The 21205-nt window shown below is 42.3% G+C and overlaps 1 protein-coding gene across 3 annotated transcripts in view; it reads left to right on the plus strand.

Moving 5' to 3' along the window:
- LOC138625277 (semaphorin-6B-like) overlaps positions 1-20611 on the plus strand; it is a 28921-nt gene extending 8310 nt beyond the window's left edge. The window contains exons 3-18 of one of the 3 annotated variants that reach the window (XM_069706096.1): positions 4513-4636; positions 5550-5661; positions 6688-6748; positions 6853-6915; positions 9162-9260; positions 9346-9436; positions 9691-9807; positions 10394-10482; positions 10567-10784; positions 10872-11003; positions 11260-11409; positions 11534-11710; positions 13018-13158; positions 14134-14211; positions 15414-15475; positions 16878-20611. In XM_069706096.1, the coding sequence (XP_069562197.1) occupies positions 4513-4636; positions 5550-5661; positions 6688-6748; positions 6853-6915; positions 9162-9260; positions 9346-9436; positions 9691-9807; positions 10394-10482; positions 10567-10784; positions 10872-11003; positions 11260-11409; positions 11534-11710; positions 13018-13158; positions 14134-14211; positions 15414-15475; positions 16878-17863 (2700 nt within the window). In that variant the 3' untranslated portion in view covers positions 17864-20611. Of the gene's footprint in view, positions 1-4512; positions 4637-5549; positions 5662-6687; positions 6749-6852; positions 6916-9161; positions 9261-9345; positions 9437-9687; positions 9808-10393; positions 10785-10871; positions 11004-11259; positions 11410-11533; positions 11711-13017; positions 13159-14133; positions 14212-15413; positions 15476-16877 lie in introns of all 3 variants that reach the window. The other 2 variants (XM_069706095.1, XM_069706094.1) reach the window with 2 other exon arrangements.
- Positions 20612-21205: the final 594 nt, after the last annotated feature.

Genomic DNA, 21205 nt, shown 5'->3' on the forward strand with positions numbered 1-21205 from the left:
GTACGTGTTCATGCACACTCATTTGAATGCACGTGTTTGGGTTTAAGTGTATGCATTTGTGTGTGTGTATGTGTGTTAGTAAGCTCACACATATGTGGGAATGTACGTGTTAGAGGGCGGACGCGCCCTCCTCACGTTTACATCTACTGCAATAGAACATCTCTGCCTGGCTTTGCTATTGGTTGCTACGGTAACAAAGGCACAGAGTGGAGTGGCTGCAGCAGCCCAACAGAGAGCGAGAGACAGAGGGAAGTAAAGAGAGAGAGAAAGATTGCCTGTAGACCTAATCACAACAAATGATTCAATGCAAGAAGCACAATTCAGATACAGTGATGAGTAAAATGTCAACGCCATTAAAAGATGGTCTTAGATCTGATTCATCTGATTTCAATCACACACACACACACACACACACACACACACACACACACACACACACACACACACACACACACACACACACACACACACACACACATTTCAGGATTAATTCATGGCTGTACTGTAGTTGTGTGCAGCAGAGGTCAACGCTCTTGACGACAGTGCTTGTATTGGGTTGGGTTTGGTGAGCTGTGTGTCTGTTTCCTCGTGGTCAGTAAATGCTCCTCGGTGTGGACAGGGATGGGGCTCTTAATACTGCCTCTGTTTAGCTGGATGAAAGTGTATTGATCTTCCTCAGCAGCTTTAATAGTTGAGATGCCCTGTGCAAATATGAGCATGTCCAATGTACACTAAAAGCCACTGAGGCATTTTAGGATCATGGTTAAATATTAAGTAGATCACCATTAAATGGATATCATGTACATACCTTGTTGACATACTGGGGGTTGCATAGAAATTCCCAGCATGCTGCTTGCCCGCTGTCACTCAGCTGTGGCAGGTGAACAAGAGCACAGTGAGAAACCAACCTGTCCTGGCTGATAACTGCAAAACATATGGCCAAACTGATAAGAGGTGAAAGCAGGTGTGTATACTCCTTTGGATGACCTGCTGATTGGCTAATTATGCGGGTGTTAGCAGGTGATTTGCAAATAGGTTGCCTGATGAGGCTAGATTACACCGTGAGTCTGTCACCATCATTACATGCATCCCATGATAACGGTGTCAGTGTCACACCATTTAATCCTATCACACCAACATGATCTGACACAAATAGCATAACACCTTTTCTTCTCTGCGCTCGCTCGTCTCTCCTCCCTTGATTTCCTGATACTCATTCTGTCACCAGTCTGTTTTTTATAGTTTGATGAGCTGGAAGTCTGCGGCAGGCGGTGTCTCTCTTCCTCCTTTTCATCTTATATTAAAACCATCTCTATCTTTCATCTCTCTCTTCCGAGCTTTAGCTCAGTTGGGAAAACTCAGAACCGTTGATAATCAACCGTCAAAGCGTTGCCCCAAACCCCATTTTACAGCCCCCAGCGTCAAAAATACTGCCTTTGTCATGGCACTGTCCAGCAGCAGAGCTTTAATATGCTGGCCTTGGCTCAGGTTTATCTTATGGATCAATAAGCTTAATCAATAGGCACTCTAATGAGGAGGATTCATCAATAATTGGCCACAGGGTTGTGGTATGTTGTATGTGCAGTTTGCATATAGAGAGAGAGAAAGAGAGAAAAGAACAGTGTTTGCAAGCTTTTTAGCAAAATTGTTTTGTTTTTATGCAACCAAACAGTTTTATGTGAATTAAAATAGTTTGTTTTTATCTCTGTCACAGGTTTTAAACACATCTGTGGATGATTTGTCAGTGTTTTGAAAATTTAAGTACCATTGTGATCGGACTGTTTGAACTATAATAAAATATTTTGCTATTAATTTATAGTTTATTTAAAAAAAAATAACATTATGGTTATAAATGATGGATTTTTACACTCCTATTATTATTATTACTTGTCTTGCATTGTATTGTTTTTTTTTTTAACTATACTTCCCATTGGGCTTTTATGTAAACAGAAATTATCATGAGACAGGCCATAGCTACAACTATCTCTACATATTTTGGCCGACTATTATTTTTATTTTGGCTATTTGGCAACATTAATTATGCCCAATCATCTGTTTTCAGCTTCTATTTGCAGTGTGCCCATGAACAGCTATAAGTGGATTAATTTACATTGAAGAAAACGTATATCTTTTTTCTGTGAATTCTAATTGAATTTATGGACATCTGTTTGTGACAGAAGTGTAAGTTACACTAAATATAAAAATATATAGTATAGTGAGAAAAAGGAGTCTGATTTTTTGACACAAACTGGTAGCAATGGGTTAGTGTGGCAAAGCTTATCCACATGATGGCTAATCTCGCTGGAACACACGGTTCAATTAATTTATTCCATCCAAACGTTCAGTCTAAACGAGGCAGTAGAATTTCATTTTAGGTTAAACATCACATTTGGGCCCTGCTCATGAAGTGGCCCGAATGAAATAAGGCTGACTCTAACCCTGACTCAATCAGTTCTAGTCTGGGGAATCCCAATGGCGAGTCAGATGAATCAAACCTTCCACCCCCCTTCAGGGCTCCTCCAATGCTTCTGATGAGGAAAAGGCTTAAAGATGTGAAACCTGCAATCTCTGGGCTTGAATTTCATTTGAAGTGGCCTCACATCCCCTCCATGATGTTTTCAAACGCCCTGTCACTCAATCTAACATAAAGTCTGAAGTGTTGGCAACACAGGTGACTGTGCTTGTGTATACAAGTATACTGTATGTGTGTTACATCAAGGTTCATCCGTGTGCTTCAAATAGCAGTTGTCATCACCGTAGCAACGAACACATCTACCTCTCTACCTTGTGTTTTTATCTCTAAAAGCAGTCGTAAGGTTGTTGTTTTTTTATCTGGGAACAGATAAGATGAGAGATAGAAGAAGAGAGAGAAATGAAAGGAAGAGGTGGGTGATGGAGGCTCAGAGATAGAGGATGAAAGGAAATAAGTGGGGGGATGGGGAAATGTGAAACATGGCATTCAGGTTGATTTGATGGGAGCAGCATTGATGTTGCTCACATCTATCTCTTCAGTTTCTAACCTTCCATCAAACTTCACATTTTCCAGGATTTTAGCAGTGCTCTCAGCAGCCCAAGACAAATCCCGAACACCTCGCCCTGTACACTCTCCTCATTTTGTCTTTTCTTCCCCTCTCTTTATGTTTCCTCTTCCCTTTCAAAGTATTCTCACGTCAAAGACAGCTCGTACTGCTACACAAGCTGTGTAGCTGAGCCACAGACATTTTGAGTAAATGCAAAGAAAAGCGTCCACATTCAAGCATGTGTTGGATGGTGTGGCTGCCATCATTTATATCTGGCAGTAACTTATGTGCAGCAGTATTATTCCACTGTCTTGGTTTTATAGGTGCATGGGATTCTGATATACACTGTGAAGGCTTGTTTTTGTCAGTTTGACCATTTATGTGGGTTTTTTTTTAGCAATGTTATGGCTGCATATGGCAATGTTAATGTGTCTGTTGGTCAATTGCTGTGGTCCAGCGTTTCGCAATAATTATTGTATTTGTTGGCATGGAAATTTAAGCAGACTTTAATGGTCCCCAGAGGAAGCATCTCAATGACATCTCTTTGTTCAATACATTGGTCCTGGAGAACTATTGACATTCTCATTAGCCACCGATACTTTTTTTTAGTCTTAATTAACAAATGTAAGCTAATGATAAAAGTTTTGCGTGTTGAATATCATTCTTTTTAGCATGCTTAGCGTCATCACTGAGCTACTTCACAGAGCCACCAGCACAACTCTAGACTCTTGCTATTTTCATGTGTCTGTGTATTTTGCCCAGTGTGACACTGTTGTGGCCTCTCACTTTTCTAAAAGACCAAAATCTGTTTCCTTCCTTTTCTTGTTCATGATTTACATCATTCTTGACTTTTGACCTTTAAAAAGACACAGTCCAGCATACTCAAGTCAGTCCCTTCATCTTTCCTTTTTCTCTCACTGTCTGGCTGATAAAGACCATCTATTCCTTTTTGTGGCTAATTACCCATTATACAGGCTTCATATGTCTGCACAGAAACACAATTAGTGAGAGGAGCATTACCACCCAGTGACTTGGTAACCCTGAGTGTTTTTGTCTCGGTGTGTTATATGGCTGTGAGAATCTCCTTCAATTCAAACAGTTTGACAATGGAGTGACATTTCTGACAATACATCCCATTACACCATGAGAGCAGACAATAGAAACACATTAGCTCCCCGCCGAATCCAGGTTTGTGGCAGCAGGCACCCTGCTGCACTTCTGACCCTGTCCTCTCTTCTCTCACACACACACACACACACACACACACACACACACACACACACACACACACACACACACACACACACACACACACACACACACACACACACACACACACACACACACACAGACCTGTTGGTCAATTCCTCTGCAATGAGAAATCTGTCAAAATGTCAATACACATCCTCACTTGCACTCTCACCCATGCACACACAAAGATATATACAGTGCACAATGAATTTTTTTGTCTCCCCTCTCTCTTTGTTAACAGTGCATGTGTGCTGCTGCCATGACAACTGTGGGTCCTCCCCTCACATTTCTGCTCCTGCTGCTTCAACTGGCTGATGGCTCATTCCCAGAGGAACCTAGTCCACTCAGCTACGTCCCCGTAGAGGGTACGTGTCCTTCCCCTCTATGTGTGTGTGCACGTGAGTGTAAGCACGCGCATGTGTGCATTGATGAATGGCTCCGCGATGGATGTGGAAATCGGGGGTTAAGGGTCAATGCCTTGGTGTGGAGCTGCTTTGGAGCTGCCCAGGCATACAGATAAAGGAAGAAACTTCACTCCACCTCTCTGTGGCAGCTCTGTAAATTAATAAATATGAGAGAGGAAAGAAGGTATAAAGGAAAGAAAGAAAGAAAGAAAGCAAGAGAGAGAAATGTGGGAGATAGCTGGATTGGATGGGGTGATACAGATGACGAGAGAGAAGGCTGAGTGTTGGGAGAGAGAAGGGGAGGAGGCCGGTGGAGATGGATCATTACGTCCGCTCTCCCTTTCCTGCAGTCAAGGACAGTGAGACATTTTCCCAATCTGTCTCCTGACGATGAGAGCTCCCTGTGGAGACCTCCACTTTGAAACTTTCTCATTGTCTGATAGTGCCACTTTCTCTCTCCACCTTATCTGTACTCTCTCATTTATCTGGCGTGTGAAGGAGAGGGAGGAAATTGTAAAAAAAATTTATAATGAAATAATAAATATAGTGATTACACAGTTTTTCTCATTATAGATCTGCATGCATCAACAACAGCAACAAATACAAAGAGGATAAAAGCATTTCTGTGTTCTATAACTGCTATTCCATTCATCTGCCCATTATCTTTGTTTTCCCAAACACAAGTATCGAGAGTGAGTAAAGACATTATTAAAGTTAAAGTTAGTGAAGCTGTTTTATGGCCTGCCTGAGTACTTTGGGTGAATATAAATGGGAAAAGTGCTCTCTCTGTCCTCAGCTGTCAGAGAATCCTTTGAGCAAGGCACTTCATGTCTATAGCTTCACTTCTCTCGGTCTGTCTGTGTGTTCATGTCAGTGGTGAGGAGGTATCCAGTGTTCCTGGGCAGAGCTCATCGTTCAGCTCAAAGACAGGAGCTGCACATCCAGACGGTCCTCCAAGTCAACCGCACGCTCTACATAGGAGCCAGGTAACCAACAGCAACCGCCTCCAACCGTGTTGCTGACGTGTTCGCATTCATATGTTTTTGCTTTCATTTGATGCCACGGCTTCCATCTGCTGTCACTCTGCAGAGGACATTTTCAGTTTGTTCTGCTGATGATGAATTCATGCTTGTTGTTAAATGTCAAGTGAAAGCTGTTTGTGCACATTACTCTTGTACATGGAAAATAAGAATTGCCTTTTAGCACAGGTAGTCAAATAGCTGTCTGTGGGCTAACTGCGGTCCTTTAGTAATAATATTTGCCCCTCGTGAAAGTGTTCCCTTAAATACTTTACATCAAACTTTTAAATGATTTTTCACAAATGAACTGTAGAAAGCAATGTAAATAGAGTGTCCCTATAAATAGGAGTAAATATGATTGTGTAACGTCTCGCGTCTCCTCCTCAAGAAAGAGGCATGCAAACCTACAGAATATTTTGCCTTGTGCTCGAATGAAGTCTAAATTTGCCAAATAAATCGCACAAAAAAATAATACAATCCATCCCCATTTAACAAAATCATTTCAAAGTTCAAACACAATTTTAAATGCATGGCTTTAGCTTGTTTGACCAGAATAGATTTGTGTCACACACACAAACAGGTGGCAGTCTCACAGAAATGACATTCTGTAAACAGTTTGCTAAGGCAACAACAACAGTACAGGTGTAAAAGAAATAGGATACTATTTTGTGCAATCTTAACTTTACATGTATGTATATTTAAAAAAAAAAAAAAAAAGGATTTACATAGGCTTCTGCTCTGTTAACCCTTCATTGACTGCATTTTATCTTCCAAAATAAAACAGTTTTATATATCAGTTTTATTCTGAAATCAATGAAAAGACAAAAAAAAAAAAAAAAAACATGCAGGATTTTCACCTCTTATATAATACAGGAAAAAGCAGCCTGGTTCCAACCCCTTTCTTACTGTTTATATTGTATGTTAAATATGGCATATTATATTATTAGATTATTGTTATTTTGGGAGTAATTTGTTGTGTTGTGTGTTTCGTAGAGATGACTTGTACAGAGTGGAGCTGGATAACATGGCAGGTGATGAGATGTTCTACAGCAAGGTAGGAGTCGTGTTTGTTGCACACAATAATAAATTATATTGTTCACATATGTACATACAAGATAACACATACAGTAAGTTCTGACTGCGGTTTGTCTATTTCAGAAAAGGACATGGGAATCCAATAAGAATGACATTCGAGTGTGCCGGATGAAGGGCAAGCATGAGGTAAGATACATAGACAACACAGTGACTTTGAGATCCACTTGAACACGCATCAATGCTGTCTATCACATGCATGGACAGACACAACAGCTGTTACAGAAACCTTATTTCCTTTGGGTGCACCTGGATACGGTATTTACACAAATTTGATCTTGTTGATACAGAATCAGCGCATCGCTTAATCACGCCAGCTCAGTGAAACATTATGTAAAGCTTGAGAGACATTTTCTTTTTTGCATACCTGCATTGTGCCACTTTTCTTCATGTATACCGCTCTAAGCCTGTGGGGAAGACAAGAAAGTGGGACAATTATGTGTGTGTACAGGGTGATATTTGACAATGTTGTGCAGTGTGAGGGAAATATGATCAAATCTGCAAAAGACAAAGATTTGATGGGATGGCAGGCCTGGTTGACAGGGTGGATACTAAAATACAAGCTTTATTGTACAAACGTAGCAGTGCCACAGGCAAAATGCAATCTGGGTGGAAAAAGATAGAGAGGCAACGGGAAACATTATAGCAGAGAAACTGAGCAGAGAGAGTGACACTGCCTCGGGGAGGAAACTGTAATTGAAATCAGTTGAGGGAGGGAGGTATAGGTAGGGATGTGTGGGTGGAAACACTTGAGGAGACTGGGGCAGCCACCAGGTAGTAAGAATGAGGTGGAGGGATTCAAACAGCACAGATGAAAGAGGAGATGCTGTAGGAGTGAAAAAGCTCGAATCAAAGCTGTGATAAAAGTGGAACAAAGAGAGGAGGGGGAAGGGGGAGAGATGCTAAGAATGTGAAAGTTCGTTAAAACCGTCTCACTCAGATAATGAGATCAAATTATTAAGCTGGGGGTAAATGACATTAAGTCTTCTAGTAGTGGGCCACAGTCAGTAGACAAGGCTGGATACTATAGCTTCTGTAAGTGCAGCATCACCTCAGTCAAGCTATGACAGTTTCTTGTCAGACACTTTGACTTGTCATTGCAAAGAAAGCACAAGTACAATACTAATACTATTAGCTCATAAGATAGTTAGTTGTGTTGTGTATTAGCTGTTAGCGAGCACAAGCAATGCCTGCACAATAAATCTGAAACACCTCAATATAATGGAAGCATTACTGATGTTATTAAAGGAATAGTTTGACATTTGAGATTACATTTATTCACTTTTTTTGCTCACAGTTAGATGAGAGGATCAATAACAAGTGTAAATGCGTAGCTTGGAGTGCAGGTTTTCCCGACTCTCCGTGGGATACTTGCTGTACAGACTAATGAAACAAAGTGTAACGTTAATTGGTGAGCTGTAGGGGTGTTGGTTGGTGGATTTTGAGTACATTTGGACAGAGCTGGGCTAGCTGTTTTCAGTCTTTATGAAAAGTTTAGCTTTACACTACACACATAGTGTCAAATTAATGCAGAATAACACTGCAACGGTCAACTGACTCAATATCACTATCTGCCAAACGTCTCACTAATTCACAGGATTTTATACTAACACTATGCATGCTATACTCGCACACAAAAATAAGCAACCACCTAGTAAAAGGTCTTAGCAACAAGGTGAGAGTGTACAATCTCTCTCTGGAGTTATCAAGTGGTCACGTCCCTTCACCACTGTTTCATTAGGCCCACCAGTGTTTCATTAGGCCCATGACACCTCTGGAAAGATCAACAGCAGTCCTGGTGTCCCACAACTGCTCTGAAGCTAAAGGCTGATACCATTCTTTTGATCTAATTCTTGTTGAGAAACTTATTACCTTTATCTCCCCAAAAATGTCCAAACTATTCCTTTTAGTTACTTCCACTTGTGATTTTCTGATGAACATATCTGGTGCTGAATTTTTTTTTTAAATGTCTCACTTATCTACCCACAGAGGTTATTTTATTGTTTTTTAGCTTCATATCTTCATATATTGTTGTAAAATACTATCACAAAGCAACCAAAGGGATAACAGTGTCACCACGTTTCAGATTCACGAGTAGCGTCTTTAAACTTCAATCAGCAGCCTTCACTTTGAAGACTACTGAAGTCCCCATCCTATTGTTGCTCCAGATGGAGTGTGGCTGAGGGTGTTATTTCCTCTTAGGGTTGTTTTAAGCTGCTTTTTTCATGCTTCACACTGGTCATCTTCTTTCTCAGACTTTGTAGTGTAGCTTTTGTTAAAAAAAAACAAAAACGTCTTTTTTTCACATTGCCCTGCACTTTATTTTCCCTCTTCTTCTCTAATCATTTCTTTTTGTTGTTGTTTTTTTCCTTCAGGGAGAGTGTCGTAATTTCATCAAGGTTTTGCTCAGCCAGCACGGTGGCCTGTTTGTATGTGGAACAAACGCCTTCAACCCACTGTGTGCCAACTACACTGTTAGTATCCATCTATTTGTCAGCTGGTCATTTTTTGTGCATCTGCCAGTTGGTTTATCTATATCTTTTTTTTTCCCTGTTGCAGAGAGACACTCTCGAAATGGTGGGAGAGCCTGTCAGTGGGATGGCACGGTGCCCGTATGACCCAAGGCATGCCAACGTGGCTTTATTTGCAGGTAGCATCTCGATTTTGCACTAAAGATGAAGAATTTAGTCTTTGTAGGAGACATCAGACTCGACTCCAGACATTGAAATGTCTGTGCCCTTGTGTTTACCTTTAGAAATGATTTATAGTCCGACCTCTCGCTGCATTGTTTGTTTGGTTTTAATCTTCCTGACCTTGTGCTATCTCTCCATCTGTATCTTCCCCTTCCTCTTCTTCTTAATCTCCTCCCTTCCTCTCTCTCGGTGCATCTTTCTTTTTCAGAAGGAAGCCTTTTTACCGGCACTGTGACAGACTTCCTGGCCATCGATGCGGTGATCTATCGTAGCCTCGGAGATAGCCCCGCCCTCCGCACAGTCAAGCACGACTCCAAATGGTTCAGAGGTACTTTTAGAAACAGACACATTAAAAATGACCCTCCAGAGCCAGACACCTTCAATAGATAATCAGCAAGCAAATAACAGAAACAATCACCATTATCTTCAGTACTCGACTAAAAGAAAATTGAACGGCTGTGGCTGTTTTTTTTAAGTGGCTCACAGGTGAATAAGACCATTTTGGGGGGAAAAAATAATAAGCCACATACAGCTAAACCAGACATGATTAGGAAACCTTTTAATAGATTTATTTTAAGTAGAGCGCAGTCAGCCAGATTGATGTATTGAGGTTGGTCAGACTCTACAGATTCAGGGTTTTAACAAGCCTCGGACCGAACACTGGGGTCTGTTTTCCATGGAGGAAAATCAAGCTGCGGAAGGTCAAAGCTGGAACAGTGCTGGATGAATAAATTATAAATAATATGTATCCTCTTGTCCATGATGATAAAGTAAACAGTACATGAATGTTTAATGAGCGAGGCTGGTGGACAGCAGCGGTTCATGTTGATGTGGCTGTTATTACAGCGCCATGTCAGGGACTTTGGAGCGTTATGCGAATGCGTCGTCTAACAGGGGTTTTTTTTATGTTTCAGAGCCCTACTTTGTGAGCACCATGGAGTGGGGGCCTCATATTTACTTCTTCTTCAGAGAGATGGCCATGGAGTTTCATCATCTGGAGAAGGTGCTCTCCTTCTTTCTCTCCTTGGCTGCTTCCTCTATTCTCTCCCCTCTCAAATTAACCATACCTTCCTCTTTCTTACTCCAGGTGATGGTGTCCCGTGTTGCTCGGGTGTGTAAAGCAGACCTGGGTGGCTCTCAACGTGTTCTCGAGAAACAGTGGACCACGTTTCTAAAGGCACGGCTCAACTGCTCCGTCCCGGGAGACTCCCACTTTTACTTCAACCTCTTACACGCCACAAGCAACATCATCCACATGCAGGGACGGGACGTCATCCTGGGTCTCTTTTCCACGCCACCTAACAGGTACTAAGACACACAACTAATATGCACACAAATAAAGACAAACAATATGTTTTCTCATTGCTGTCTTCTTCCCCTCATCTCTGGTAGCATCCCCGGCTCTGCGGTGTGTGTGTTTGACATGCAGCAGCTGGCTCATGTCTTTGAGGGTCGGTTTAAAGAGCAGAAATCCCCCGAATCTATTTGGACACCTGTACCGGATGAAGCGGTGCCCAAACCAAGGTATTGCTATGCCAAGTGTAAGCGAGGAGAACTTCAGCAGAATACTGCAGTGCTGCAGCTAGCTGAGTCTCTGTCTCACATATAGTCTCCCCTCTTATGAGCTCCAACTGTCAGTCACTCTACAACTTCACTATTCAGCAAATATACTAACAGCCTCCAGCAGATGAAAAAAATGAACCCCTCTGGCTCCTCTCGTCTTCTTTCTTTTCTATCTGTCTCTATTCATCTTCTTCTCTTTCTCTTTCTCTGTCTGCAGGCCAGGAGGATGTGCAGTGCAGGGATCCAGATTTAGCTCCTCTACCACACTGCCAGATGAGGTGCTGAACTTTGTGAAGACTCACCCACTAATGGACGAGACTGTTCCGCTGCTCGGACATAGACCCTGGGTGGTCAAGACTATGGGACGGTACACAGAATGACTCAGCTGTTTGATAGCATCCCTCCAGCTCTTTATATATAAAATCTAAAATAGTTTGCATTAATGCTTTTAGGAAGGATAAGACCTCATTTATTGATTTATGTCTTTCTAGGTACCAGTTGACAACCATGGTGGTGGACACAGAAGCTGGCCCCCATAAGAACCGAACCGTCTTGTTCCTGGGCTCCACCCGAGGGACCATCCTCAAGTTCTTGATGATTCCCAGCGGAGATTCATTCTCTCACAGCAGTGTGTTTCTGGAGGAGGTGGAGGGATTCAACCCTGAGAAGTGAGTGGGACTCAAGAGCTCTTTGTTCTTGATCTCTAGTGAATTACAATTCTTGGCATATTGCTCCAAGTATATCAAATCTCACAGAACCTGCTTCCAGTTGATAACTCTGCTTTTCCACCCGAGAGCTGTCTTCCATTACACTTATTTGAATATCTGATTTTGACATTTTTGAAGCACAGCTCACAGTAAAAGCCTATTCAGTTATTTCTTTGACCATATCTGTTACAGGTACATTCACATTCATATCCGTTCAATTACTCACGCAACAAACCAATAATCTCATCGTCCACCCATGCCAGGTTATCAGGCTGCCAGGCTACCAGGCTAATCTGCTACCTGTGACTAAAAAACACCTCAAGACATAGCACCTGTGTGCAAAAACACAGGTGCCACAGGCAGTTAGTGAGTTACTCAGCATGTGAATATGTTCCACTAACATTGCAGTCCACATCATCTTCATGCACTACAGAAAATACAGTTTAAGTACCTGACCATTGTAGAAAAGTAGGATTTAGCAGCCAAAATAAAAGCAACAGTGCCTTGCCTTGATATCTAACTTTTTGTTGTCATTTTGTTCCTACTTTATTATCAATTAATCCGCAGATTATTGTCTTGATTAATCAATTAAGTGTTTAGTCCAAAATATTTCAGATAGCGAAAGATCTTAATTTTGCAGATCCAAGACGACACGTTTAAAGAGTCCAAAGAGCCCAAATACATTTTTTTTTGTCATATGTGCACTTTTGAGAAGCTGAATAGAGAATTTTTCACATTTTGTCTTGAGAAATGAAAAAATTTCAAATTAAAAGAGCAGGAATTAATAGCAATAGCAGTTCAATTTCTGACTGATTTATTTGCTCAACATCTTAGCTGTTTAGCTTCTTTATTGCTGGAGTGATCCTAAATTATTTATACACTATTCCTCATTTGGTATCATCCAATCTTTTGTCGCACCAGAAAATCTTTGCAACTTAGATTTAATTATTGTCTCCCCATGCCAACAAAAAAATTGTAGCAATAAAAAGGGGATTTTGGTTTTAGTCACTGGCAGCAAACTCAAAAAAGAGTTTAATTCTTCCCACAACACAGTTTGTTGTCTAAGTCCTCGATAAAACTGCAGGCGCCTGATATTGTTACCATTTGTATGAGGGTTCGGACGAAGGGCTTCCTCTTTGAGGCACCAAAAGATGAGGCCCTCAACCCTGGCAGAGATTTATTTGAGGCCAAAAAGAGAACAACGACCTCTCTCTTCTTGCTCTTTACCGTCTGCCTTCTGTCTTCACACCTCCTCTCACTGTCTTCAGGTGTGGCGAGGACTCTCCGCAGGCACGTCAGCTCCTGTCTCTGTCTCTGGACCGTAGCAGCCACACTCTGCTGCTAGCCTTCTCCTCCTGTCTGGTCCGAGTCCCCACATCTCGCTGCCACCTGCACTCGCGCTGCATGAAGTGAGTGACACTCAGTCACCTGTTTTTTGTCTTTGGGAGTTTTTCGTCAATGTTTCTTTGGCTGATGATTAGCTATGTTTGAATGAAGTAGTGGCTGTTCGCCAAGGTAGTACGTACTGGCCAATTTCTGTTGTGTGTCTGCTTTTTCTCTCCCTGTGAGACATAATATTTAACTTGACGCAAGAGGATTTCAGATAGAGATTCATTCCGAATACCAAGAATGCATTTCTTTACTTCTGTCCATATGAGGAAAATGTTCCGAAGCAGGACGTTGTACAGTAAACCCGATTCCCACAGCAAACAATTTTCACATTTAGATACTGTGAACAATTAACAAGTTAATACAATATATGTATACAATATATGTACACAGCATAGGTTGTGTATGAAGAAAATACCTCTTGGGGAATTGTGATCTTATTGGTTTTACATATATTTCAAAACATATCATAAATAAATGTAATGTTTCAGTTAGGACATATTTCATATTTAGGGATTTTATTAATCCACTTTACTGCACCAGGTTTCCTGTTAGCCAGCTAGCTAATAAACTCTCTGGAATGGTCAAAACGGTCAAATCTGAGAATGAGATCAGTGCTCAGCATTTCTTAACATGTTGTTAGGGCCCGAGCACGGATGGTGCGAAAGCCCTATTGTTCCTGAAGGAATTATTTTTGTTCCTTATTATTATTGTTATTATTATTATTATGTAAAGTGATTTGCCTTTTTGGAGGCTTTATCATATTCAAAAACTCATGAAAGTGGATACACATATTGTTTCCCGGCGAAAAATTTCGTATTCTAGTGGAGTCGTGAGTGGGCGTGGCCAAATGGCTCGAGAGCACCCCCTAAAGAGATGCCCCGGCGGCCACATTTACCTAAATTCACAAAATCCGGTGGACACGTGTATCACACCTAGTTTTCATTGTTTCCGTATGTTTGTATGTATGCGTGCGTCTGTATGTTTGTGTGCAGGAGCTGTCTGGCCTCCAGGGATCCATACTGTGGCTGGACCAGAGGCAGCACCTGCTCCTTCCTGAGACCAGGCACACGGTGAGGACAACAAACATACACATAGAGCTGGGATGTGTTTACTACCTTGGCAGATGTGCTGACTGCATTGTCAGATCATGTTAGGGGAAATAATTCAATGTTGTAAATACAATGCAATGCAGAAAAAATACAACTCAACAAAGTGAAAGGATAAGGTAATAAGGAAGGCATGGAAATTTAACACAAATATTCAGTAGTTACTTAAAAGTAATTTTTATTATTTTAGCAAACTTAACATAATTGTTCAACTCTTTGATGATTTAGTATGGACTATCATTTCCTCTGAAGTACCTGAACATGACACTGAACCCACTGATCACATGGTATTGACAACTATTAAACTAGAAATTAGTTAAGAATAAATTAGTTTTTTGTTTATTAATGTGTTTGAGGCTGCCAAAGCTTTATAATTCAGTTCAGGTCAATCTACCCATAAATGTTGCATTACTGTGAAAATGAGCACAGACACAGTTAGCCCACTGCAGTTTCTTGTCTAAATATTTATTGTTGTTTAAGTAATGCTGTGAATTAAGAGTCTAAATGTATTCTGTAGATTGAAATTTTTTATTTTGGAAGCTTATTAAGCCGCTATGTGCGTTTGTGATTTGATTTATGCAGCCTGTGACAAACAAACCTTTATCAATTCATTGGTAATTTATTAACTACTACCATTATCCCTGACAATTGTGAATTCCCATAATCATTACTCAGTATTGTTATTGGTAATTGTTCCATAAAATACTTGTATCCGTATCCAAACATCGAACCCAGTATCGGACTTCCTACTTCCAGCTCCCATCGCCACCTGTATGGCTGACCCTGACCTTTGACCCCCCTGAGAGGTGGAAAGGAGAAAATCAATAATGGGATCAATAGTGTATCCCATTACAATGGGTGACGCATTAATCTATGCCATATAAATTTTATTGATTACATCTAACAAACATCATTCGTGTAGTGTTTGACTCAAAAGTGAACCTGTTCTTATAAAAGGTCAGTTTTTACATTGATGAGATTTTTTTCAGTCAGCTGTTCTGTTGTATTAGTCTGTAATCATACATTCCTCTTCATTACACACTACCAAAAGAGATCATATAGCTGTATATAGTGATATAAGGGGACTATATGTTTCCTACTATATGGCGTACAAAGAAAAATGTAAGTCTCTGATGTGCTGATGTGTGATCTCTCTGTGGCTGCAGGCTCCCTTTTCAACAAGACGTGGAATATGGAAACACCACCTCCCATCTAGGGGACTGTGATGGTAGGTTGCAGTACAATGACTAGGATGAGTCTGGCTGTGTACAGCGGACTGAGGACAGGCTCCGCCTAGTGGCACAGCTCTTCATTACACCTGTGTACTTGTCACTGAACATTTTGTTCTGGGGGGGGGGGAAGTCTGATGCTACCAAGTCACAGAATATTCACAACAATTTCTATAATTTAGCACACTTTAATGATGTGGTGTGTAACATGATTTAACGTCCTTACCGCAGCAATATTTATTTAAACTTGATATCAGCCACTGATTGCTTGGTCCCTTTGTTAGAGCTGAATCAGATGGGAGTAGAACTGAGATTTTGGTTTCAGCCTCTCTTCCTACAGGTCAAAAACACTTCCAGTGTGAGATATTTTAATTAGGCAGGATGTGAAAGAAGTGTAGCTGCATGTAAACAATACGAGACTGTTGGATGGGAAGTGCGCCGTCCTCCTGCACACAAGGTTTTGTTTTCTCAAAGCTGAGCATCTCAGGGAGAGGAGTGAGGTGGCTGGTAAGCAAGCTGGAAATAGCTTTGCATATGACTTGATGTCACTTGTGTTTAGAGGCTCAGATGTCAGTGCAGCAGCGCCACAGAGACTCTCTTTGAATGTTGCTCTGAAGTTCACAAAGTCAGTGGAAACCCCCCAAAAAAGTGATTTCCTTTCCAGCAGATTCTTTCAGAACTGTTCCGCTTGTTGTAGCCCAGTTTTGAAGTCACAAAATCCATTTAGTTTCCCAAAAACAACAGAACAAAGTATCCAAAGCACCTTCTAAGCCCTCAACATACTCATTTGCATTATAGGCTTCTCGCTGTTATCCCTCTAAACTGATACCCCTAGACTAGAAGTCAGAGATGCCAGGCTGCAGACCTGACAACCTCTGATCTGAGTGATGAAAGCGCAGAAGAGGCCGAGCCAGATTCAGGCATGTGCTGCTGTGTCTGCAGATGGGAGTGATTAGAGCTGGGTGGAAACACTGAGGTAATGGTATGCTGCGAGGAGAGACTCCTTGACCAGGCTGCAGGATGGAAAGTGTGAGGAGAGGAGGGGAGAAAAAGAGAGTCAGCTGCTGTGGTCGGAGCTGCAATGATGATAAGTGCAGGCCTCTCTGAACCTGGAGCTTGTGGAGCCTCAAGGCCAAACTGGAGAGAAGTTCCTGTGAAACATCATCATCACAGAAAATAATCATATAATACTGGAGATGATCGCCAGTTATTAGTGTTATTGCAGTTATTGATTTATTATGATAAATGATGTCTTGGGAAGGGAAAAACACTAAGTAACAGAATAGCACTCCTTGTAATAATAGTAATTTTAAACTACACCCTGTGGACATACATTCAGAGGATATCCATTGGACTGTTCTACTAAATGTCATCTTCATAATTGTGTCTCTTAATCTTCAGGAATTCTGCAGCAGAGTTTGTTGATTGAACCCGAGAGTTTGGTCTCCCTCAACCTGCTCGTGGCGTCTGCAGTCTCCGCATTCACCATCGGGGCGGCGCTGTCCGGCCTCGCTGTCTGCTGGATCATGGCCCACAAACCTGCCAACCGTCGCCATGGCAACGCATCCCAGTCCTCCATCCAGAGGCGCGAAAGAGGCCTGCTGAGTAACGGTGGCGGGATGGGAGGCTCAGTGCTGAGCGTGACACGGCAGGGAGGTGGGGAGCGCCCATGCTCTCAGGGCGGGGAGACCCTGTTTGTCATGCCCAACGGCTGGGTGAAGTCGGGAGAACTAGACCCTGGCTTCCTGCCCACCCCAGAGCACACGCCCCAGCAGAAACGCAGAGGTCTACGATTGTCTGACTCCAACTCGGGAGGGTGGGATACCAGCCAGACCTACCTGGGGGGAGGTTCTGTGGGTCTGGGTTCGCCCTGCCGCATGCCCCCCTCCGTCTACCTGACCACCAGACTCTTCCAGCAGGGCGGAGGTGGGAGACACAGTGGTGAGAGCCGGGGGAATGACACGCCACGCCAGCACTACGTCTGTTTGAGCAAGCAAGAAAAAGGAGGGAAGGGGACACCCAGAGCCCCCCTCAGGAAGTCTGCAGGAGAATATGTGTACCCCATGACCCCCCAGGACTCGCCTGAGCGTCGGAGGGTGGTCTCAGCACCCAGCGCCCCCATGGAGTACAGCGAGCCGCTGCCTTTGCGCTGGCCAGCCCCGGAAGGATACATCCTCAGCAGCCACGGCATGGTCCCTGTCCCCTTGCCTCCATCCTCCATGCCCACTCCCAGCAGCCAGGCTTACATGTCCCAGCAACACCCCCCCGGGCTGAGCAGGGCTCTCCTGAGAGGAGCCCTGGAGCGAGGGGAGTTGGGTGAGCTGGTGGATCTCAGCCAGCTGATGAGTAAGAAGAACTGCAGTGACAGGACTCAGGCTGGCCAGTGACTGTGGAGGAAATGAGGGGGACAGAATTCTGTCCATGTCCTAATCTCTGTTTGATTTACATAGATCTGTCTTTTCTCTTCACTCTGTCTATCCCTCTCTCCCTTCCTTTCTCTCTTCCTCACATCTTTATTTCATTGTCATTAAGCCCCCCCACCCACCCCCCACCCTCCGATCTTCTCTGTCAGTCTCTCAGGCAACCCCTCTTTCACTCCACAATGAGTCTCTTGTTATAACTGGCTGCTGGGTCTGCCACTCATATCCTGGCTCACACTAATTGGCCAGATGGACTGAGGTTGTTGCTGTGTCTGCATTGCAGAGTTGCCTCTCTCTCTCCTGCTCTCAGCAGCAGCAGGAAGAGGGAGGAGAGAGGACGGAGGGGGAAGATAGACAGAAAGGAAGCAGAATGGGGAGCAGAGAGGATGAGGACCGAGAGAAAGATGGACATGGCACATAGAGATTGCCTTCTCTGTTCAGATTGACTGAGCCTGCAGAGCCAGTCAAATGCTACTGCAGGAGTGGGATGCTTTTTCCCTCTCGGATACCATTAACAAGACTGCCAGCCATCTGTTCCCCACTATATTACCCGTTGGTCTGATTACCAACTAGGTACTTGAAGTGAAACTGCAAATTCTAAACATCATAAAAGTATCTAAATCTCTAGGGGAGTCATCAGACGAAAACTGAACTCATTCTCACTAAACAGAGATCTTTCCTCCTTTTCTCTCTTTCTCCCCGCTGCACACATAGAGCACTTGCATACATGTACTTGTACAGGTGGGTATTTAGTATTCTGTGTATACGAGAAGCATGACTTGTGTGCCAAATGCCTCTAACCTGTCTCATAGGGATATGGGACCATAACTCACGTCTGTGGAGAGCAGAGTGCAGGACTGAAATGTCAGCACTATTCCTGCCAACTGCATGCTCTCTGTACTGACGGCATCTCAGCTGTCTGCCGCACCATTCGTTTCCTCCTTCCACTCCATGTACTCTTTAATGACCAATAATTCCACAAGGACATCAGGTGGGATTGCACCACAACACCGGACTGACAGGAAAATCAGAGCTGAAATAGAAAGACTGGAAGAAAGGGAGGTATTTTAGAGGATATAAAGTGAATGCATTGCAATATATGAATACCTTATCTTACATTTTCACATTAAGGTTTTTCCCCGCGCACACACACACACACACACATTCATTAGTCCTGCATTATAGAATGCAGTATGGTTTTATTGGGCATAATTGCCCCTTAAGCCCACAGTGGGTCAAGGTCCCACAGACATGATCCAGAGCACAGTGACAGTTACAGTGGTTATGATTGAAACCTCTGGCTTAACGCAGAGCCAGTAGGGGTAATGGAAATGTTCCCACCAGGCAAATGGAACCATATATCCAGCCCATCAAAGTGTCCAGTGGCATGAAGTGTTCTGCGTTTAGATCAACACAACATGGTTTGAGTGTATTACAGAGGGGATGGAAGTCATAAAAAAAAGAGACAAGACAAAGAAGACAGAAACAAAAAGCAAGTGAGACACGATGACATGACAACAACTACTACTATAGGGAAATAATGAGGATTTGTCATAGTGGATGAGATGATGACTGATGATTTTCACTCCTAGTCTGTTAGTCAACAAATGAATGCTGGTTTGTGCTGACCCTGTGAGCAGCAATAAGTTTTTTTATGTACATAGTAAACTTTCATTTTGATCAAATGATAATGTAAGACAAACAGTAACTCCAGAACATATAGGCAGGCATTAGCTTGCAAACAGAAACATGTATCATGTCACTATAACTGTTAATGTATGAAAATCTGTTTCCATATAAGAGTCATATCAACCTGCTCCAATATTGAAGTCACCGAGACACTTAAGTATTAACGGTGTCAAGTCGATGTGCCAAACAACCCAACTAATGAATGAGTTATAGATGCCTGGTTACTGAAGCAAAAAAATAAAAAAAAATAAAAAAAATGGAGGGAAAGTTGTTTTCAAGTGCCATGAAGATCATTTCAGTCAGCAGTGCACTTTCCTCATGTGCTGTGGTGTTGAAGAGCTCACTTCTTGCAGTATACTTGTGATATGTACAGTATGCCTTTGACCTTACGTGCTGAATGTTGAAATATCTTTCATTTAGATGTTGGCTTGTACTGTTGAAATCTTTTTTTTTTTCAGCTCCTTTTGTCCGTTCAGATGCCTCTGACTCTGAATGCCACCGACAGTGTTTGAGGGTCTGCTTATAAACTACACATAGTGGCATAAACTGTAAATGTGTAAGAATGAATATAGACACTTTGCCATGCCCTTTCTGATCACTCTCTTAATGTATTCACCGACAACATGACATGATCTGTGTTTCTCAGAGTTCCTGATATGTAAGAATAACAATTCATACGTAGTTCATAAGCAAACCTTCGAAAGGACTGAAAAGCAGTGAGGGAACACTGTGCAACTCATCTGCCCTGATTATTGACGTTTTGTCTTGTTCTGTAGTCTAGTGATCGTCTGTCTATCATTGCCAACCGACTGCCATACTGGAGGATTTTGAAAGTACTGTGAGCAAAAGAATGGACTCATTCTTTTTATTTGTGGTCATTATACCATGCAGTAATAAGGAAAAGCACAAAAATGTGTCTTCTTTTCTTTTCTTTTTTTTTTTTTTTTTTTTAGGAGCTGTTCTGTATCATTTGTGAATAGTGTAAATAATCATCCTGAATGTATTGTGTATCAGTTTGGTTTGGGGTCGGGGCGGGGCGGGGCGGGCGGGGTTTGGGGGGGGGATTATCCATGCTCTTCTAAGACAGGACTGTGTTTGAAGTGTGCGGCTATTTTTCATTGCCAATGCTGTGAATAAGATGTATGTACAGTATTTACGTGACTTTGGCTGAGCGCAGAGTTCAGCTGTTTCCTTCCTGTTATTAGAGTAGAGTCGCAGGCCTGATCTCAGCCAGAACTGAGCCTTCTCATTTGACTGATGCCTGCCCATTTTTTTGCAGTTGCTAAGCTGCTGCTGATATAATAACCATCAATCTTTGGAGTACTGCTATTAAATGGCATTATATAATTGACTGCTAATGTGGCTCTGAATGCACTCATTAAAATAAATGCATATCATTATACACGTTCCCACGCATATACACACAAAAACAGACTTTGACTAACGCAACTCGATTGCTTCACAGTCATTTTGGGTAATGTGTAGATCGTTATTGCACTTTATTTTCTTTAAATGAGACGTATCTGTCATCAGAGTGGCAAATTGAAGCTACAAAGCAGGCAAATTCAGAGCAGGGAGGAAGCAGAAAATCTTTCAAGCATGTGCTTTTCTGTCCACCAG

The sequence above is a fragment of the Brachyistius frenatus genome, unplaced genomic scaffold (genome assembly GCF_029030835.1).
Source record: "Brachyistius frenatus isolate BFR_SWC_R1_liver_20210118 unplaced genomic scaffold, ASM2903083v1 Contig_61, whole genome shotgun sequence".
Lineage (NCBI taxonomy): Eukaryota > Metazoa > Chordata > Actinopteri > Embiotocidae > Brachyistius > Brachyistius frenatus.